This window comes from Strix aluco, chromosome 3 (assembly GCF_031877795.1).
Source record: "Strix aluco isolate bStrAlu1 chromosome 3, bStrAlu1.hap1, whole genome shotgun sequence".
Lineage (NCBI taxonomy): Eukaryota > Metazoa > Chordata > Aves > Strigiformes > Strigidae > Strix > Strix aluco.
In genome coordinates, this window is record NC_133933.1 from 132,662,827 (window position 1) to 132,682,821 (window position 19,995).

At 47.2% G+C, this 19,995-nt stretch overlaps 1 protein-coding gene across 14 annotated transcripts in view; it reads left to right on the forward strand.

Moving 5' to 3' along the window:
- Positions 1-19,995, forward strand: part of DTNB (dystrobrevin beta) — a 218,174-nt gene that overhangs the window by 114,082 nt on the left and 84,097 nt on the right. For 11 of the 14 annotated variants that reach the window (XR_012622719.1, XM_074820417.1, XM_074820418.1 and 8 more), the window contains one exon: positions 12,225-12,314. The exons of the other annotated variants lie outside the window; for them this stretch is intronic. Coding sequence is in view for 10 of the 11 variants with exons in the window: in XM_074820417.1 (XP_074676518.1) it covers positions 12,225-12,314 (90 nt within the window). In the remaining variant the exon portion in view is untranslated. The remainder of the gene's footprint in view (positions 1-12,224; positions 12,315-19,995) is intronic. 14 annotated transcript variants of the gene reach the window in all.

The window sequence follows — 19,995 nt, forward strand, 5'->3', positions numbered from 1 at the left end:
GCTGCCCTGCGGAGCTTCTCGCTCTCCCAGGACACGGTGAGCACCAGCATCCAGCAGCTGGGCAGGATGGAAACCTCTTTCTGTGATTCCCTGCTGTTAAAAACATGAAAATAACCTCCCTTTGGCAACTGTTTCGTTAGAAATAAGACTGAGCTGAAAGAACAGGATTTTAATGCCTGAGCTCACTTTTTTTGTGAACTAAAAAGTGAAAAACAAACCAACCAAAGGAGCCCTCATGAACACTCTCTTCAGTCCACGCACATCGCTCAGAGGAACTTCTATCGTTTCCAGCCTCCTCCTCCTCCTCTGTTTTCAGTGGGAAAATATCCAGAGGGGCAATGAACTCTTCAGATCCCACCATTTCAATAACTATATTTTGCACGAGGCAGGAGCTTTCTGTCGTCTCTAAAATGCTGTAGACAGAATGAGGTCAGAAAAAGTTTTTTCTAGTAAGCAGGGAGTTCTGGGAACAGAAGTGTAGCTGTGGCCACGCTCAGCTGTGGAATTTTTTCACATTTACATATGTAACATTACAATTTTGATATTTTTCATCCTGCAAAATGTAAGTTTCCAAAGGAAAAAAGCAGATGGGTTCAATGGCATGTTTACATTTGTTAGTGTTGCATCAGATGTGGGAGACAGATGTTCTGCACTTTATTGAGACATTTACAAAGGGGAAATTTTAATGCAACCTTGCCTATAATTGTTACCTATGATACAACCAACCCCAGTATTTCTCTGATCTTTACAACCAATGAGCCTTTCTAAATAAATGGAGACAATTTTGTCTCTTCTGGAGGACTGAGCCAAGCCCATTAAACGTTATTTCTTTTAGCTAATTTATTTTAAATTACTTCAGGAATAGATTCTTTTTTTTCTTTCTGTTGTGGTCACTGTGCACTATTCTTTCAGTAATTCTGTTCCCAAAGACAACCTGTCCCCAATTAGGTTAATGACATGGCTTTCCCTCTTTAAATACCCTTCACATCACTTGTTTTCCCAGCAGCCGTGGTCAGTCTGTAGGCTGTGCAGCATCTTTTACATTGCAGATCCATGTTAGAGTTTAAATGCATTGTATTTCGGTCTTGTTAGTGTTTATAGTATGTGAAAAGATGGATGGATCGTTCTCTGTTTTTTTCCTAAAAGGCTTGTGTACGTCTCTGTTACCATTATGGGTCCTATAAATGTGCAAGAGTGACAATCACCAAAACTGCTCCGTTGTCTAGGGCTGGGCTGGCTGCAGCAGGCTCCCTGCATGGTTTATGTGGACAAATAAACTGTTCTGGGGTGTGACGGAGCAGAGCTGATTCAGAATCACCTCCAGATGAGAACAGTCTAGCAACGCCTGTTCTCTTTCCCGTAGACCATAAAGGGAGTGCAGATAACTGGCTCATATTAAGAAGCCTCCAGTAATGTGTGTTCAGGGAGGCAAAATTTTCTCCCATGGTCTGAGAAGGGTCTCTAAACTAGAAGTGCTCTTCAACAACCTAGCCTACAAAAGCAGTTATCATACTTGCTACCTATAATACAACAAAATATTGCATTCTTTTTTTCTGATTTCTACAGCTAAGGAGCCTGGAGACTATAGACATTGCATTTGGTCAGATGAAACATGTTCTTACAGCCTAAAAAGAAAATTATCTGCAGCTTAAGAATGGAAGTTGAAAAGAATGTGATGTCACCTGCCAAGACAATATTCCAAAGCCGCCTTTTTTTCCTATCTGAGAGGTTTTATTTCCACTAACTCTAACTTGGATGTTTTCTCAGTCTTCTGCCCCTCATGTCACGGGTTATCTGCTCTTCCTAGTCCCTCAGACTCCTCCTGCCTGTATTTGTGTTTGTCCTTGTGTAACTTTGCTGTCTCCAGTCCCTTTGATTACCCCCTGAGTTCTGTCCCTCCCTGGGTTTGCCAATGTACGCACAACTTTCCAGCTTTTTGATCAGACCTCCAGAAACTTTCCTCTGCCTTCAGCTCTGCATTGATGTTTTTCATATCTGTGTCATTGATGCTGTCCCTTGGGGTTTTTTTTAAGTTCTGTAACCCAGAGTGATTTTTATTTGCTTAGCTAGCTTAATTTATCTTCTGACAATTTCCAATGTGCCTTTTTTCTCCTTTGTTCCCATGTCCACATCCATCTCTCTGACATTTATTTCCAGCTGCCCAGTCACCAATTCCACCTGAAAGGGACTGAAACTGTTCTTGTCCGCTCTGCCATTTTTCTTTGACACAGGTGGAGTATATTTGTTTTCTTATATTCTGCTTCTTAGACCTGTGTGACCTCAAGAGATCCAAGATCCATTTTAGCCGTAGTTTCAGCCACAAGAAGGTTCTGGGGAAGAGAGTTCAATAGCAGGAGCCTGGGTGGATTGTGGCATCTGGCACTGTCTGGATTGTAGCTGGGGTGGTCCGGCGTGTTTGCACCATAATACCTGATATATCCCCACATAATACCAAAATAGGCTTTGCTTCTAGAAAAGGGATAAAAATATCTCTTTGCTTAGAGACAAGGAAGATCCCAGCTCACACGTAACCTTGCTCAGTGAAGATGTGACAGTGCTTTACAACAAGATGAAAGAGAAAGGGACAGCAAGGAGGAAGGAAGGGTGAGGACAAGGGTCAGCAAAACAAACCAGCCTAATGATTTCAAACAGAAAAATCTGTGTTTCAGGACTTATTATTTAAGCTGATATCTTGATGCCTTTAGGTATTTGTTTTTAACCTGTGGTTTAAGATCCTCTGGGTGTAATTGTGAGTCTGTGGGATGTGGGCTAGGAGGAAGGTGCATTAGGTGAGAGGGTGGGAGAGTTTGATGGGGAGGAAAAAACAGTCAGAAAGCATCTGCAAGGGGAATAGTGGGGACATTTACACACCGCTCTTAAGTGGCTATAAGATTCAAGATCAAGAGGAAAATATGTGAATAAAATAGAAAAGAAATCCTGGTTTGGGAAGCTAGGTGTGAAAGATGTTTCTCTCTTGCTGTTGGCAGGGGTGTGCAGGGTGTGCAGACCCGTCCTGCGTCAGCCAGTGCCTCGCGGGGCTGCGGCTGGCACGGGGAGATGCAGGAACAGCTCTGCTGAACCCTGGCGCTGCTTTGGTGGTATCGTCTACGCTAGCTCTGTTCTGAAAGCTTGCTCTGCCTTTACAGCACTTCTCACATCAGCTGCTTTCACCTCTTCTGGAGTTTTTCCCTTTCTCCAGTAGAGCTGCTTCAGTTTATCTTAGATGCTGCCGCTGAAGTAACATTTCTCATTCGTTCCAGTTGTTCCTCCCCCGGGTCCATGATGGGTTTTCCAATGACTTTGTTGCAGTCCAACTGCTGTGACAGGATTGTTGGGCACAGCAGAGCCGGAAGGGAAGGGAGTGGGGAGCCAGCCTGTCCCGCAGCAGCACCCTGCGGGTCCTCTCAGGCTTTGGCTTTGCTCTCTATCACCTTTCTCACCACATTCAAACACTTAGTTTCTCCTTCAGTTCTTTTTCACTCCATTTTGCCTACACTTTTTTTTTTTTCTTTCCCTAGCTACCTGATCTGTCTGCTCTGAGATTTGTCAGCCTAGTTCACCCCAATGCTCATATTACAAAGTCACAAACACTGTGACTTGTTGAGGTTGGAAGGGGCCTCTTGAGATCATCTTGTCCACCCCTGCTCAAGCAGGGCCAGCCAGAGGAGGTTGCCCAGGACCATGTCTAGTTGGGTTTTTAATATCTCTGCAGGCTCTCTGGGCAACCTGTGCCAGTGTTTGATAGTAAAAAAATAGTAAAAAAAAAATGGGGCATTTGTATTTGGGTGGAATTTCTGATTTTGTGCCCGTGGCACCACTGGCAGAGCCGGGCTCCCTCTTCACTCCCTCCCTGCGGGTGTCTATAGACAGGGATTCACCACCCTGAGCCTTCCCTGCTCCGGGCTGAGCAGTCCCAGCTCCCTCAGCCTCTCCCCACAGCAGAGATGCCCCAGTCCTTCAGCGCCTCGGTGGCCCCTCGCTGGGCTCTCTCCAGTCTGTCCCTGTCCCCCGGCACTGGGGAGTGCTGGGCCCAGCCCTCCCGGGGTGGGAGCAGAGGGCAAGGCCCATCCCCTCCCTCGACCTGCTGGTGACATGGCGATGCTGAGACTTTCATTTCTGTTCAAGTTGTCTGTTTTTATGTTTCCACATGTTCTTCCATGTGTTTGGTACAAATTTCCTGATTAAGACGTTGATTTTTTCAAAGTAACTGAACAGCAGCGTACACACTCAAATGGTTTTTATCACTGCTGTCCTCTCGCAGCCACTTTGCTGGCTCTTCATCCCTCCCTGTCCTCTATCTGCTTTAAATCCAAGTGTTACAAGATCATGGTTTTATCCTGTATTCCCTGCTTTAATGATGCCCATCCCCTGTGCTGCTGCTCTTGGACTGCATTACATTTCCCTGTATAATAATAATGTGTGATTTTCAGCCTAGTTATAGGCCCCATCATCTTTCCTGCATGTGATAGCTGGAGGAAGGAGTCTGAAGAAATGAAAAGGTTGTTTAGAGTGTTCAAGGAATGTGGTGGCTTCCCCACGACTTTAAATCTTTAAGCCAGATTGCATCACTGTCTGAACAGAGTGCTGCAGGTCGGTCAGAGGCATGGCTTTGATTCAGAAATTACTGTGCTAAATTTCATTGTCTGTATTATGCAGAGAATGGTGGTAATTATCCTTTTTGACCTTAACATCTATTTAAATCAATCATGGGGGAAAGTAATGCGACAGAAAACAAGAGACCCCTCGAGATTATATCCTGGCAGCTCTTTCAAATGCTCTTTCCCGTCTCAGTAGCCAGAGCAGCAGCATGCAATTTTGTAAAGATTTACAAAGTTCTGAGCCAGAATAATAGAAATTTGCAGGGGTTTCTTGCTGTAAATTACAGGATTTAAAATAAATTGTCTGTTTTACTTGGCTTTCCTGGTAGATTTTCAGAACAGAAATTAAGTTAAGACACCAAAAACATCATTTAAATACCTTAGTAATTTATTGAGTTGCTCATAAAGCTGCAGAGCCAAGTCTTAGTGTGTAAAATTCGGGGCAGGAGCCAACAAACCCTTCAAAGCCCGTCCTCACTGACGTGCACTTCTGTGTTCAAGCCCCAGGCATGACTGAGCACCCAGACCCAAACCTTCACCCATCACCCCTGAGAGAAGCAGGACGTGGAGGAGCCTCCTGCAGCTCTGTGCAGATTCCTCTGACCTCGTTTTTCTCTTCCCACTTAATATTGGTTCCCTTCTTCCCCCAGGAGGAGCATGGTTAACATTATTTCTTGCTGTCTTTTGACTATTGCTTTGCACGGTGTAACCTGGTTTTGCATATGGTGGCTGTTGTCATATGAAAAGTGTGGGGAACATACTACAAAATTACATTTTAATGCTGCTTTGAAGAATTCAGTCCCAGCATGTGGCTAGCTGGGGGGGGAGGAGGTATTTTGTCCTTGATACCATCTTCTGAAAATGAAAAGATTCTGTGGTTATAGCATAGTTCTGAGTTTCTCTACCAGGGATATCTTCATTTTTTTAAAAAGCAGGACAAAATGAGCCCTCAGCAGTGTGTTTGACCACTGTCCAAATTCAGGCCACGTTAAGGGCCAGGTGTGATTCTGGGAGACGTCTGAAAACTTTCTTGGAAGATGTAGATATGACTCAAGGTGCAGGATAAAGAGAAAGTAACTTTGTAAAGGTGTTTTTTCAACAGTGAACTTTCCCAGACTTCAGGTTTTCAAGGTGGTTTCAGAGAGGTGAAAATACAGCTGTGGCTGCATCTGCAGCAGAAGCACCCCAAAATGTCCCTGTCCCCAGCAGCCAGCACTGCTGCCTGTCGGCCTTTTTCTGTACAGGCAAGGAACTGAGCCACTTATGTTTTACTCATAAAAAAAAAAAAAAAAAAAAAAAAAAAAGGAGAAAGGAGAGGGGGTGGCATTGTGGTTGTGGTGTCAAGAGATGACATTGCTGTTTTTCTGTTCTCAGGCTATATAAAGAAGTATTTTTGCTGAAATACGTGCCTGAAAGTCGAAGGGATACCTTCAGATTCCTGAACACGTTATAAAACAATCAGTCTGTACCCACGTAGAGGGGTAGGGAATAAAAATAGCTGACATATCTATGTGGAGAACAAGTCATGTCAAAGAATGGAAATTGGGTGGTTCTGCCTGGGTGGGTGGCTTCGTGAAGGAGGGGGAAGCACTAATTTAGAATGTATTGACTCATAAAGCTTTTGACACTATCCCATATGGTATTTTCATAAATAAACTAGGTAAATGTGGACTGGTTGGAACTGCTGTTATGTGGGTGCAACACCAGTTGAAAAATTGCAGTCAGAGAAAGAAAATATCAATATTTTCCTACCAAAGAGGGAGCACGTGTCAGGTGGGATCCCACGGGGTCTGTTCCCAGCTCAGTGTTACTCAGTTTATGTCTTGGCAGCTTGAATGATGAAACAGGGAACAGGCGTATGTAAATGTCACCCTGACACTGTGCAAGGGAGGTCCTGGGGACAGGACAAGGGAGTGGCTTTAGGACGAGGGGGGGCGGTTTTAAACTGGAAGAGGGGAGATTCAGATGAGGTGTAAGGAAGAAATTCTTCACTGTGCCGGGGGTGAGGCCCTGGCACAGGTCGCCCAGAGCAGCTGTGGCTGCCCCCTCCCTGGAAGGGTTCAAGGCCAGCTTGGACGGGGCTTTGGGCAACCTGGGCTAGTGGAAGGTGGCCCTGCCCGGGGCAGGGGGGTGGCACTGGGTGGGCTTTAATGTCCATTCCCACCCAAACCAGTCTGCGATTTGATGATTCTCCAGAGGGCAAGCCTCTAATTCAGAATGGTCCTGTAGATCAATAAGACGAAATTAATGAAGGCAGCTTTGAGCAACAGAAAATAAAATAAAATGCATGAATAAGAAGTGGAGAATGACCAACTAGATGGGCCTATTGCTACGAAGTGTCTGGGGAATTGTAGTGGATTAGAAGCTGAACGCAAATCCACAAAGTTCCCACGACAAGGAGATGATAATGTGGTTGGGGTTTGTAGTAAGAGGAGCACCAGGTCTAGGGCAGCTCAGGTCTAGGGCAGCTCAGACAGTGATTCAGTGGCTTCCACCTGATGTGGTCTTGACTTTTGGACAGCAGATGCTAACTAAGAAGGTTGTAGACGAATCGCAAGTCCAGAAGCAGCTGATGGCATTGAGAACTTGACCTTCTGGAGAAGGCAAGTCTCCCGCTTTGGCAGAGCTCTTACAGAGGTCCCCGTGGGCAAGGGATTGATGAGAGGACTCCGCATCCACCTGGGGAGTGGGGAGGAGAAGCACCAGATTCAGTTCTCAGCAGTGGAGGTTTCAGATGAGTGGTGGAAATCAAAGGTCTCGAGGTTTGTTAAGTTCTGCAGATCCGTTTCAGAGCAGTTATGCGGTACTGCGGTACAGTGCCGAAGAACGGTTTAGGAAAACATCTGCTCTCTCATCCGTTTGATCCCCGTTTGAGGAGAGGCCTGGGCTGGAGACCTCCAGAGGTCCTTCCCGTGTCACAGTTCTAGTAAGTTAAATAAGCAAGCCGTAGAGCCAGTCTGATTTTCGTTAATTTAAAGAGTATATCCAAGTGTGTTAGATGAAACTGCTTCAAGAGGAGTTGAACATCCACATCAAGTTCACTAGCAATATGGCCGGAGCAATATGGAGAAGCGATTCACAAGTTTTTGTTATTTTTGTTTTGCTTAGAATTATTTAGCAAATTCTGTCCAAATTCACAATTGGCTTGGGCTACTTCAGAACTGCCTCTTGACGTGTAAGTGATTCACTGGGAAAAAAGAGAGAAGAGAGGGTCAGAACTGCATTTATCAAGGCGAGGGAGGAGAATTTGTTGTAGCCAACACATGTGATTGTGAGAGTGTCCTTGGGAGCTGTGACGCGGCGACTGGTGACCAAGAGCTGTGTCACGGGCGCGTGGTGCGGCGGGGCGGGGCGAAGCTCGGCTCTGGTGAGGTGGCGTTCCAAAACGAGCCGGTGATGAAGGATGGAGCTGGGCTCTGTGAACGGAGACATTACGGGGCTTTTTCTCATCCAAAGAAATGAAAAGCCTCAGAAGAGTTTTAATTCAGTGCTAACCGAGGGTATCGAATGGCCTTCCAAAATACAGAGTGCCTACACTTAAACCCCAAAACACCAGAAATGTAGAGGTTAAGGGTTATAAACATTTAAACATCTGAAAGCAAGCTAATACAGAATTACAGTGTATGATGCCCAGGCGATCCCCAGCTCAGCCCAGGTGATCCCAGCTCAGCCCAGGAGATCCTCAGCTGAGCCCAGGCCATCTCAGGCTCAGCCCAGGTGATCCTGGCTCAGTCCGGGAGATCCCCAGCTCAGCCCAGGTGATCCCCAGCTCAGCCCAAGTGATCCCGGCTCACACCAGGAGATCCCCAGCTGAACCCAGGCCACCCCAGGCTCAGTCCAGGCAATCCCTGGCTCAACCCAGGCAATCTCAACTCAGCCCAGCCAATGCTTGGCTGACCCCAGGCAATCCCAGCTCAGCCCAGGCGATCCCAGCTTCACCCAGGTGATACCCAGCTTGAACCCAGGTGATTCTGGCTCAGCCCAAGTGATCCCAGCTCAGCCCAAGTGATCCTGGCTCAGCCCAGGAGATCCCCAGCTGAACCCAGGCCGTTCCAGGCTTAACCCAGGTGATCCCAGCTCAGCCCAGGTGATCCCCAGCTGAACCCAGGCCATTCCTGGCTCAGCCCAGGCGATCCCAGCTCAGCCCAGGCGATCCTCAGCCCAGCACACACCTTACTCAGTGTTCCCAGAGCGTGAGCGTCCCTCGAGTGAAGCCCCGTGTGTGCAGCGGAGCAGGCGGCAGCAGACGGCACCAGGAGCGGTTCAGGCTCAGCGATGTCGTGGAGATGCCAGAAAACGCGAGGAGTTGGGCTGGTGATGCTGCGGGTTTGGTTACGTGCAGCCGAGAGTGTTGCTGGGTGGGATGGGGAAGCAGAGGGACGTCCCAAACAATTCGGCACCTTTTCTGAGGCCAATGTGACATAAATTTTTAAGATACAGGTAGGTTTGTGGTTTCTTTTCCTGTCCTGTCATAACGCTGTCATGTATTGCTTCTACCTTTTGCCGTCCACTGCTGCTCAGCTGTGAATTTACATCCTCCAGCTGCTCAGAATGAGCACTAATTGCTGCACAAACATGCCGTGGGTTTTATACTGACAAAGTTTACACAGAATTAAGCCTGTCCGTAGTGATCTCCGGCTTTCCCAGAGCAGCTGAATTCAGTAAAAGGCAAGTCCTTTGGAAATGAGAGGTAAAGGTACGTGTCAGCATAACTTAAATTCTGCTTTCTTTGGATAATGAGGCAGCACTGCCCTGATGGCTCTGCTTTGGGGAACGGACACGCTCTGCCTTTGGCAATAGAGCGGCACGTGCAGCTGAGAAGGCACGAGGACAGTGGATACAAGCTTAATGCTTTATTTTGATCCACAAAGCTTGTGTTTATGTGAGCTCTGCAGGTCAGGATTACCTACGCTAGCTTTTATATTTTAATACTTCTTTCTCTCTGTGATAGCAACACACATACCTACAAGATTTTTACAGTACCCCGGTGCGAGCCGCAGAATGCCGCTAAGCTCTGCGCTTTCTCCTGCCCACTACACTTAGATATTCTCCTCGACAGGAGCTGGCAGAGCCTGCCGAACACAGCGATGGGTTCTCCCCAGGATGCATCTACTTTTGGTGACAGATTCCACCAGGAGCAGTGGGCTTCCCTCCCCGTGACCCTCTTCCTCCAGCTCTCCTCTAGTCAAAAACCTGGTCTGACCGTACCTTTACTCTTTCCATTATTCCACAGAGTTGCACCTAAAATAGCAAAGCAGCCAGAATACCTGCAGGGGATTCCCACTGTCTTAGTGCCATCCTGGGAGGAGGCTGGCAGCATGTACCTTAATTCTGCATTTTGTGCTTTTCGGAGGCTGCTGAGCGATGTTCTGGAGGGGGCTGGGGTGCCACCAGGCAAGAAACGTGAGTGGAAAATCCGAGACGTGCTAGGAACAGCGTTCAGACTCACGTTAATTTAATCTAACTCATTTTTCTTCCAAAACCAGGAATGCTAATCATTGTTAAAGCTCTTGCCATTTCGAGTTTAAAATGTGGTCATTTCTGCTGGGCTTTTTCCTTTTCAAAAGAGCATGTGTAATGAGTTATAATGAAAAAGGTCTTGGAATCTTAATTGTTGTGGTTGCAGCAATGTGCCTGCTATAAAGCATATCGAAAATAAAGCTTTTCAGCACTTGCCAGTAGTCAGGCTTCACGAAGTGTAGATTGCTTAAAATTCTTCTGCGCAGTGGTTAATGTTAAGTCTCTCTCTTATTACAAACCCATTATTACAAAGGTTGCTCGTTGCCCGGAGGGGTTGACGTGGGTAATTCCATTTTGCTGCTTTTTTATAAGGTCTTATTCTGCTTCTGGCAGACTTCTCTGACATGTTGCTGCACATAGCACAGAAGAAAAGAGTTTGTATGTCTGAAAAATGTGAATTCTGTTTTCATAGTATCACTATATCGATGCTGAAAGCAATAAATGCCGTGTTTATAAAAGCTTCTGAAACAAATACTTCCTGGACATGTGTGGAGAAGGAATTAACGGCTGTTCGTAAGTTGAAAGAGCAGCTTGAATACCTGACAGAGGAATAAAAAATAGAATTTCTTGTACACTTGTACTTCAGGAATGCGTATTATGCTAAAATAACAGTGATCTGTGTTCAAGAATCAGTTTTTAGGTAGCAGTCTGATCTCAGAATCACAGAATCACAGAATCAACTAGGTTGGAAAGGAACCTTGAAGATCATCTAGTCCAACCATCTCCTATCTGCCCAGGACTTTTCATCTCCCAGTAGACAGAGACGCTTTCTCCACACGGGCACCATTTCACGCGGTGGAACCGCAGACCCGAGTCCTGTAGGCAAAACCTCCCGCGGGCACGGGGGGACCTGGCGTGGCAGCGCTGGTGTGTGGCTCTGTTGGAGAAGAAAACGTTGCTGCCTTTGTGGGCAATGCTAGGGATGAAAAAAAGAACCATTTTGCTGGATTCTCTCAGGGGTTTTGCGGTGTTGCTGTTGCAAACGTGGTAGAAACCAGCACATTTTAATTGGACCATATAGACAAATATTTATGTGGATTTGTAGAGAGGTTGGTGCTGGTCTCTTCTCCCAGGGAATTAGTGACAGAACAAGAGGGAACGGCTTTAAACTGCAACAGGGGAGGTTCAGACTGGACATGAGGAGAAAATTTTTCAGAGAAAGAGTGGTCAGAGAGTGGAATAGGCTGCCCAGGGAGGGGGTGGAGTCCCCATCCCTGGGTGTGTTTAAGGGCCGTTTGGATGAGCTGTTGGGGGATGTGGGGTAGGGGAGAACTTTGTAGAGTCGGGCTGAGGGTTGGACTCGATGATCCCGAGGGGCTTTTCCAACCTGAATGATTCTGGGATTCTGAGGTTACTTCTGATGGATATTTCTTGCATTCAATCTCTAGTCATAGAAATATTCAAAGCTATAGTAGCTTTATTTTTTTGAGTCCTCAAAATGAAAAAATATTACATAATTTAATGAGTCCCTGTTAGAAGGTAGTTCTGTTGGTGCTGACCACTAATTTTTTAATTTTTTTATCACTCTCCTCAAATTATTATTTGGTGGGGCTTTATTATGAGAGGAAGAGAAGAGACTGGGCGCTTTCAGTGCTGAATTTAGACACGGTAATAACAGCAACCCGGCACAGTCTGGGGTATTGGGGGAGCCGTGCGGCGGCAGGAGGGTGAGCTCTGCGGTCAGCCCCGCGCCACGGCGGTGCTGGGGGGCTTGATGCAGGGGGGGCTCAGTGCTGGGGGGGCTCAGTGGCCACAGGGCCCACGGGTCCTGCTGGAGATGTCACTGCTGCGGGTGGGCGGAGGCCGCCTGATGCTGCTGAGGGGGTTGCTCGGGGCAGTCCCGCTCTCCCAGCGGCAGCAGGCACAGGGACGCCCACAGCTGCATTCATCCCATATTTAGGTACCCAAATATTTCTCTGATCCGTGTTTTAATCTTTAACCACAGAAGGTACCTTTTTCATGTCACTCACGGAAGCCTATTTACATTTTTAATTGCTCATCTGTTTGTTTTAATTTTTAACCGTTTGTTTCATTAACATTCATTCATTATTTGCTTTGTATTTACGTTATGTTTTGTTTGCTCTCTTTTGCCTTCGTTGCTACTAGGTTCCAGTGCAACCTGGACGCTGCCAGCCCGTTAGCTGACGAGCACGCGCTGATAGCCACCTATGTGACCCGGCTGCAGAGCGCTGCACGGTTAGTGTTAGGAGCAGGGACGGGTACAGGAACGCTGCTTCCTGCGGGCAGTGATGTTCCAATCAAAGGTATTTGGCCTCCGTTGGCAAATAGGGAGAAATGTATTTAGTGTTCTCCGAAACCTTCTGAAAGTACACGAGTACGTGGGCATGCCCATACGCACAGATACACACGGGGGAAAACATCAGGTAGGAAGGGATCAGTTTGTGTCCGTTCCCGCCCTTTTGCTTCACTGGGTTACAAAATCCCTTACATGAACTGATTAACATCCTTCCAAACAGGTTAGATAATTTTTCTCACCATGACCATCGTGGAATCTCATCTTTCACCCGTAGGAAACTGTCTAATTTCATAGAATTATCAAATCACAGGATTGTTTGGGTGGAAGGGACCTTAAAGCCCACCCAGTGCCACCCCCTGCCCCGGGCAGGGCCACCTTCCACTAGCCCAGGTTGCCCAAAGCCCCGTCCAACCTGGCCTTGAACCCTTCCAGGGAGGGGGCAGCCACAGCTTCTCTGGGCAACCTGTGCCAGGGCCTCACCACCCTCACAGGGAAGAATTTCTTCCTTAGTTCTCATCTAAATCTCCCCTCTGTCAGTTTAAAACCATTCCCCCTCGTCCTATCCCTCCCCCCCTGATCAAGAGTCCCTCCCCCCTTTCCTGTAGCCCCTTTCAGTCCTGGGAGGCCGCTCTAAGGTCTCCCCAGAGCCTTCTCTTCTCCAGCTGAACCCCCCCAACTCTCTCAGCCTGTCCTCACAGGGGGGTGCTCCAGCCCCCCGAGCATCTTCGTGGCCTCCTCTGGCCCCGCTCGAGCAGGTCCGTGTCCTTCTGCTGTTGGTGCCCCCAGAGCTGGACCCAGCACTGCAGGGGGGTCTCCCGAGAGCGGAGCAGAGGGGGAGAATCCCCCCCTCGCCCTGCTGCCCACACTGCTCTGGGTGCAGCCCAGCACACGGGTGGCTTTCTGGGCTGCCAGCACACGTTGCCAGCTCGTATCCAGCTTTTCACCCACCAGCACCTCCAAGTCCTCTGCAGAGCTGCTCTCAATCCAAGAAAAGTTGGCCCAGATGATCCTTGAAGTCCCTTTCAGCCTGGTATTCTGTGATGTGATTCTATGATATGATTCATTCTCTGCCCAGCTTGGGTTTGTGCCTGAGATTGCCCTGACCCATGTGCAGGACCTTGCCCTTGGCCTTGTTGAACTCCATGAGGTTGGCACGTCCCACCTCTCCAGCACATGCGTGTCCCTCTGGATGGCACATCCCTTCCCTCCGGTGTGACACCGCACCACACAGCTTGGTGGTGTTGGGGAACTTGCTGAGGGTGCCTCGATCCCTTAACAAAGATGTTAAACAGCACCAGTGCCAACCCCAACCCATGAGGCTGCCGCTCATCACTGATCTACACATTCTTCCACTTTAAATTTTTTCACAGTCAGCTGATACCCATTAGTTCTTGTGCCAGCATTGTCCTAGAACTCTCACTGTTCTTTCTCCTCGCTGCTTTTACCTCTCCACCCCAAACGCAGTCGCAGACAGACATCCCGTCCTGTCACTGTCTTTGTTACCTGGGCTAAACAAACAAGCTCTTTCAATCCCATCAGCTTGACCTGCTTAATATGACTGTTCCTTTCTGTGCCTTTCCAAAAAATGTTAATGCTTTGAAGAATTAATTTCTTTTATCTCGGCTTTAGTATTTGTGCACATTTATATTTCATGTCTGTGTCTATGTAGAGAAATTTTACCCTAAAGCCCCAAAACACAGCTCTCCCATTTCATCACAGGACATAGACGGGAGGTTTTCCGTATTCCACTTTTGGACCTAATTAAATTATGCCTTTACAGAGCCAGAGCTGTGCTGGTAAGGAAAAGGAGGTTTAGTGATCTGCAGGCTATATGTAAAGGCCTTGCTCTATCCATGTTGTTATCCTCTGAATAATATTTTGAGAGTCCTATTTCATCACTCTGTCATGTAGAAATTTGTATTCCACTGCTGTATTGATGGAGTGCATTCTGGCTGTTTAGATCTCTGGGGAAAGTCAGGTTTTTTTCCTTTGTAGTGAATCACTCTTGTCTGCTATCACCTGCTATGAACTGAGAGCCCATAATATTGTCCACAAGACAATAAAAACCAAGGCATTTCAGACTCACCTTCACTCAATTACTATAATCACAGGATTTTGCAATACAAAGGCACATCCTGAAGAGTACATGACAGGTTGAAATACTCTGTGTAGCTCACACCTGCCATGCTGCAAGTTGGAGTAGAGGTTCTCGGTGCTTTAGGTCTTTAAATTTTAAAAAATCACTTGGTACTGTTACCAGAGGAACAGTGTGCTCCTAGAAGGAGCCAAACACAATGAAAATAATTTCAATCCTAGTTTCACTGTGCATGGGAGTGTCTTCCAAGGCAGCACAAGAGCCTGATCAAACGTGTGCTTCGTTGTCACTTCTTTTGGTCTTCACCCCCCCCCAAAATCTCATATAAGTCTTTCTGCTTCTGGCAGGCTGTGAGAGATCCTCAGTGTACTCCAGAGAACTCCTAATCAGTCTGTTTCTGACTGATTAAGATAACAGTAAACCTCACTTACAGGCAGCTTTTCCTGTAGTAAACCATCACTTGCTTTCTCTCTTCTGTTCTCCTGTTTGCATCTGCTCTGGGCTGTGTTGGAGGCAGGTACAGAGCTGCAGCTCCTTCGCTCCCCACGGCCCCTCTCTGTCAGGGCAGTACAGCCCCCGGGACCAGAAGAGACCATCAGAGCATCTTCTGTTGTCTCACACCGGTGTCCAGGAATTTGGACATTTAAGAGGCATTTGGACAATGCCCTTAATAGCATGCTGTATTTCACTTTTGGTCAGTCCTGGAGTGATCAGGCAGATGATTGTTATTCTATTCTATTCTATTCTATTCTATTCTATTCTATTCTATTCTATTCTATTCTATTCTATTCTATTCTATTCTATTCTATTCTATTCTATCCTATCCTATCCTATCCTATCCTATCCTATCCTATCCTATGCTATCCCCCAGACAGGGACACCTTCCACTAGCCCAGGTTGCCCAAAGCCCCGTCCAACCTGGCCTTGAACCCTTCCAGGGAGGGGGCAGCCACAGCTTCTCTGGGCAACCTGTGCCAGGGCCTCACCCCCCTCACAGGGAAGAGTTTCTGCCTCAAATCTAGTCTGAATCACTGCTCTTTTAGTTTAAAACCATCACCCCTCTTCATCCCCGTGCTGATCCTAATACCTTTCTCTAAAGATGTAGCTTTCAGAGAAGACCATGATGGAGAAGCCACTCATTTCATTGACAGTCTGTCCCAGTGATTAATTGTGCTATTAAAAAAAAAAAAAAAAAAAAGCCCTACTTCAACTTTGAACTTATCTTTCTTCCACTTCCAGTCACTGTTTTTGCGTATACTTACCTTTGCTCTTTATTGCCCAGTATCTTTCCACATCTTTCAGCCAAACTTTGAGAGCCTTTAAGCTATGGCTCACTGAATCCCTGAGATTTTTCATCATATTAAGAATTATTTAATTCACTGATGTCCTCCAACCAAAAAGTCCATCCAAGCTACATAAGGAATATAGCAAACAGAGGTCAGTGGACTTCATTTATCCTACAATAATATATTTTTCATTTTTTTACCTACTGTATTATTGTGGTAGCAAGCCAAATTGGTTAAGTGCTTTTCAAAGAAATAATAGAAAAGCCCCGCCCTAAAGGATGTGCTGCAGGCAAAGGCAGCTGCAGAGTGCAGCAAGTTCTACCCTATGCACTTAGAAAGCTTGCAGAGCTGACGAGTTGTGCTTTATTACTTGGACAGTTGTTTGTTACATATTCCTTAAGTTCAGCATTCATAACTTAATAACTGAATAACATCCCACATCATTCAGCATGCCTGCTTTTCCCCAGTCCCCATGAAGCCTCTGTTTCAGCTCCGCTTTTTACCTGAAAAATTAAGTAGCCCTGCCTGGAGTGTCATTATTTTGATGTCTGATGTATTCTGCATTTCCTGCAGAAGACAGCTGGCCGCAGGATTTAGGTGTGTTACTTCTGGTCGGTTGACCTAGGTGGATGGATGGGTGGTTAGCTGCTTGGCTGGTTTGATTTGGTTTCCTTTAAATTCCTGACTCTCTGTAACTGCAATTATCTGCAGCACTCCACGTTTTAAAGGAGAATGAAAGGAAAAAGTCAATTTTCTTAGAGATATTTTGCCCCCAAGATCCTTACTCTCAGCTCCCCATCAGTTGGCACGTGGGACATGGGGCCCTTCAGGTCAGTGCTGGAAGAATAAGCCATGTCTTCCTTTGCTGTCCTCTGCCACTTCCCAGCATCATGAATTCCTGAGCAGTTTTGGAAGGAGCCTGAGATCCCAAACCTCCCACCACGATGTATCATCTTCTCTTACATCCTTTACTGATCACCTATCCCTAGCCAACGCTTTGGTTGTCCGAGCATCACTTTTGTTAGTATCTGAAAACAGGGCACTGGCATCGCAGCTTTCTCTTTCCAGGCTGCATTTGCCCCCGTTTTGTTGGGCGTGGTTTTGTGAAAGCCTCAGGCCAGCCTAAGTGCTGATTTTTCCCCTTTCCCCCCCTCCCCGTCTATCCTGCCGGGGCACCGGTCCTCGCCTTGGCGCTAACTCCCGCGTTTACGCAGCTGCCTGCTGCGCTGGCTCAGGGAGCTGCCCTGGCAGAAAACAAGTTATTGTTTTGTCAGGCCAGTCCTGGGCCAACTCCATTTCCTTCGCTGGCTCCTCACACTGCCCCGATGCTCCTGCCAGCGCAGCAGCGGGGGCAGAGGCTGCGAACATCCCTCGGGGTGCCCACGCGCGTTTGGGTCCAATGACAGTGACCGCGGAAGCTGCGCTTCCTATGTGCGTTGATCACGTTGTCTCAAATGTTTCCTAAACACCTAAAAATCAACATCCCTTCGGCCTCCCCGTCTCCCCTCGGGGGGCTCGTGTTCTGCGGCTCCCGTCAGTTCCATTCTGCCTCGGTGCCTTGACAGCAGAGCCGGGCTCTCCCAAGGGTGACGTTTCCTTGACACGTGGCAGCTCCCTGAGTCCCCGATGCGATCGCCTGCATCTCCAAACGAGGTGGGGGGTGAGCTCATGGGTTGGCTCATCGGTGCTGTAGAAGTAGCACAACCTTGTCAAAATAGACCCAACCACCCGACACAGTATTTTTAAGATAAGGAAATATATAACATTACCCTTCCAAAATTCTGCTGCTGTGAAAATCTCTGAACTCTCACTCACAAATACCAGCACTAGCGTGGCCAGCAGGGACAGGGAAGGGATCTGACCCCTGGGCTCAGCACTGGTGAGGCCACACCTCGATGAGTGGGTTCAGGTTTGGGCCCCTCACTCCAAAAAGGCCATTGAATGACTTGAGCGTGTCCAGAGAAGGGCAACGGAGCTGGTGCAGGGTCTGGAGCACAGGTGTGATGGGGAGCGGCTGAGGGAACTGGGGGGGTTTAGTGTGGAGAAGAGGAGGCTGAGGGGAGACCTCATGGCCCTCTCCAACTCCCTGAAAGGAGGGTGCAGAGAGGGGGGATGAGTCTCTTGAGCCAAGGAACCAGCGCCAGGCCAAGAGGGAATGGCCTCAAGCTGCGCCAGGGCAGGGTCAGACTGGCTCTTAGGAAGGATTTCTTTGCAGAAGGGGTTGTTGGGCGTTGGAATGGGCTGCCCAGGGCAGGGGGGGAGTCCCCATCCCTGGAGGGGTTGAAGAGTCGGGTTGACCCAGCGCTGAGGGATCTGGTGGAGTTGGGAACGGTCAGGGTGAGGTTCATGGTTGGACTGGAGGAGCTGCAAGGGCTTTTCCAACCAAGATGATTCTGGGATTCTGTGATTCACATTCTCTCCTCCCTTCTGAGGTCTGGGCTTAAGCCAGGCTTATCCTTCCCCTTCGCTACCTTTCCTGCTCTTCTTGAGCTGCTGTCCTGTGGCTGGTGTGTCGGCTGTGGCTCTGGGACTTTCTGTGCAGACAGCTCTGGATACCCATGAGACAGGTTTAGGCAGGGGAAGGGTCACAACCTGCAGTGCTGCCGCTGTCCCAAGGGGCAGGGAGCTCCCAGGGCTCCTATCGAGGAGGGGGTTTCAGGGTAGGAAGCCTTTACAATGTCTCCACAGAAATTAAAACTGCGAAGAAGTGAGCTTTCCTTCGTGAAGCTATGTGAAGAATTCTGTGGTATTTTGTAGATGGTGTTTAACCTCCTCTTTGTTAATCCGACAGAGCTGTAGGTTGCAGTAGTGGTAAACTTGTTCAAACTGTTTTATATTAAAGAATACGCAGGAGGGCCAAGAGATGTACTTGAATTCCACTTCCTTTCCATCTGTAAAGTATTTCTAAAAACAAACGCAAAAGGATTTTTTTTTTTACGTTACAAGAAAGTAAGAAATTGTCAATAACTATTTTCTAATTCACCTAGATAAGAAGAGGTGATGATTCCTGGAGCTGGGAGAGGTATTAGGAGATACCAGGTTATGGAAAGGGTAGAAGGGATGGGATGATCCACATCCCTATAAAAGCAGAAAAAAACTTGTACAGACAAAATTGCAGAGGAAAGCTAAACAAAACCAGTATCAAATTCAGAAAATGGGATGGGAAGGATTGTTCTCCCTCAAGAAAAAAAGTCAGGAAAGGAATTGGCTTGGAGTCATGCGAGAAGTGCAGCAAGCCTTGTGTAAAGACTCTGGTTTTCTTATCTTAAATGTGTTTTCCCACTGTTTTAACTCACCTTTTGCCAGCTCCTTCCTTTGGCCTGTTTAGTTGAATATCCTCAGGTTTTAATCCAGCAGGCCAAACGCATAATAGTGCCATTTATACTCATCATAGACCCATCTGTGTAAATTGTAGTGGTACATCTACGAAGTTCAGTCCAATGTGTCTGTGCTATCTCAAACACATCATCTGGCAGACTTTCAGAGTCTTAAAAGAGATCAAGTTGTTAAATTTGGTGTTACAAAAAAGAAATCGAATCTACATCTTTAAATAAACATAATGTATTCAATGTAGATTTGGTTCTTTGAATAAGGTAAACATAAATCTGCAAAATTGAGCTTAAAGAAATACGTTATCTTGTGAAGTGGTAAAGTGGACTAAAAGCAACTTTTGCTGAGCACTGGGTAAGTGTCTGTTTTCCTTTGCTACTGCCTGTGATCCCCACCCTGAGTTTCCCGGGAGCACGTGCAGGTTCGGCGCCGCGTTGCTCGTGGCAGCCAGCACGGTGTCTGCGAATCCCCGTGAAACATCGAGGGTGGCAGGAGGAGGGCAACGCATTGCTCAATTCCCCAGTAATCCTGGGGGTTGTCAGTTAATACTGGTTTGGTTTATGTAACCGATTCAGCAGCTTCCCTCTTAAAGGGAGACTGATGAGAAATCTTTGTGCAGCAGTGGGACAACAAGCAGCTATTGAATATTCGGTTGGATGTTGACTTACAGAGTTGGTCTTTCCCTTGGCTTTCCCCTGCTGATTCTTTGTGGCGAGGCCACTGTGCCACCGAAACTGAGCTGGTAATAGATCTTAACGTTGGCTGGTTTCAATTAATACAACCTGAAAATGATCCTTTGTCCCCCTCTGTGTTTATAGTTAAACAGACAATTATTTGTGAATAGCAGGAACTGATTCAGCACTCTAGGCACTAACTGGGTTACCAGACTAGATTAATCATGTTAATGAT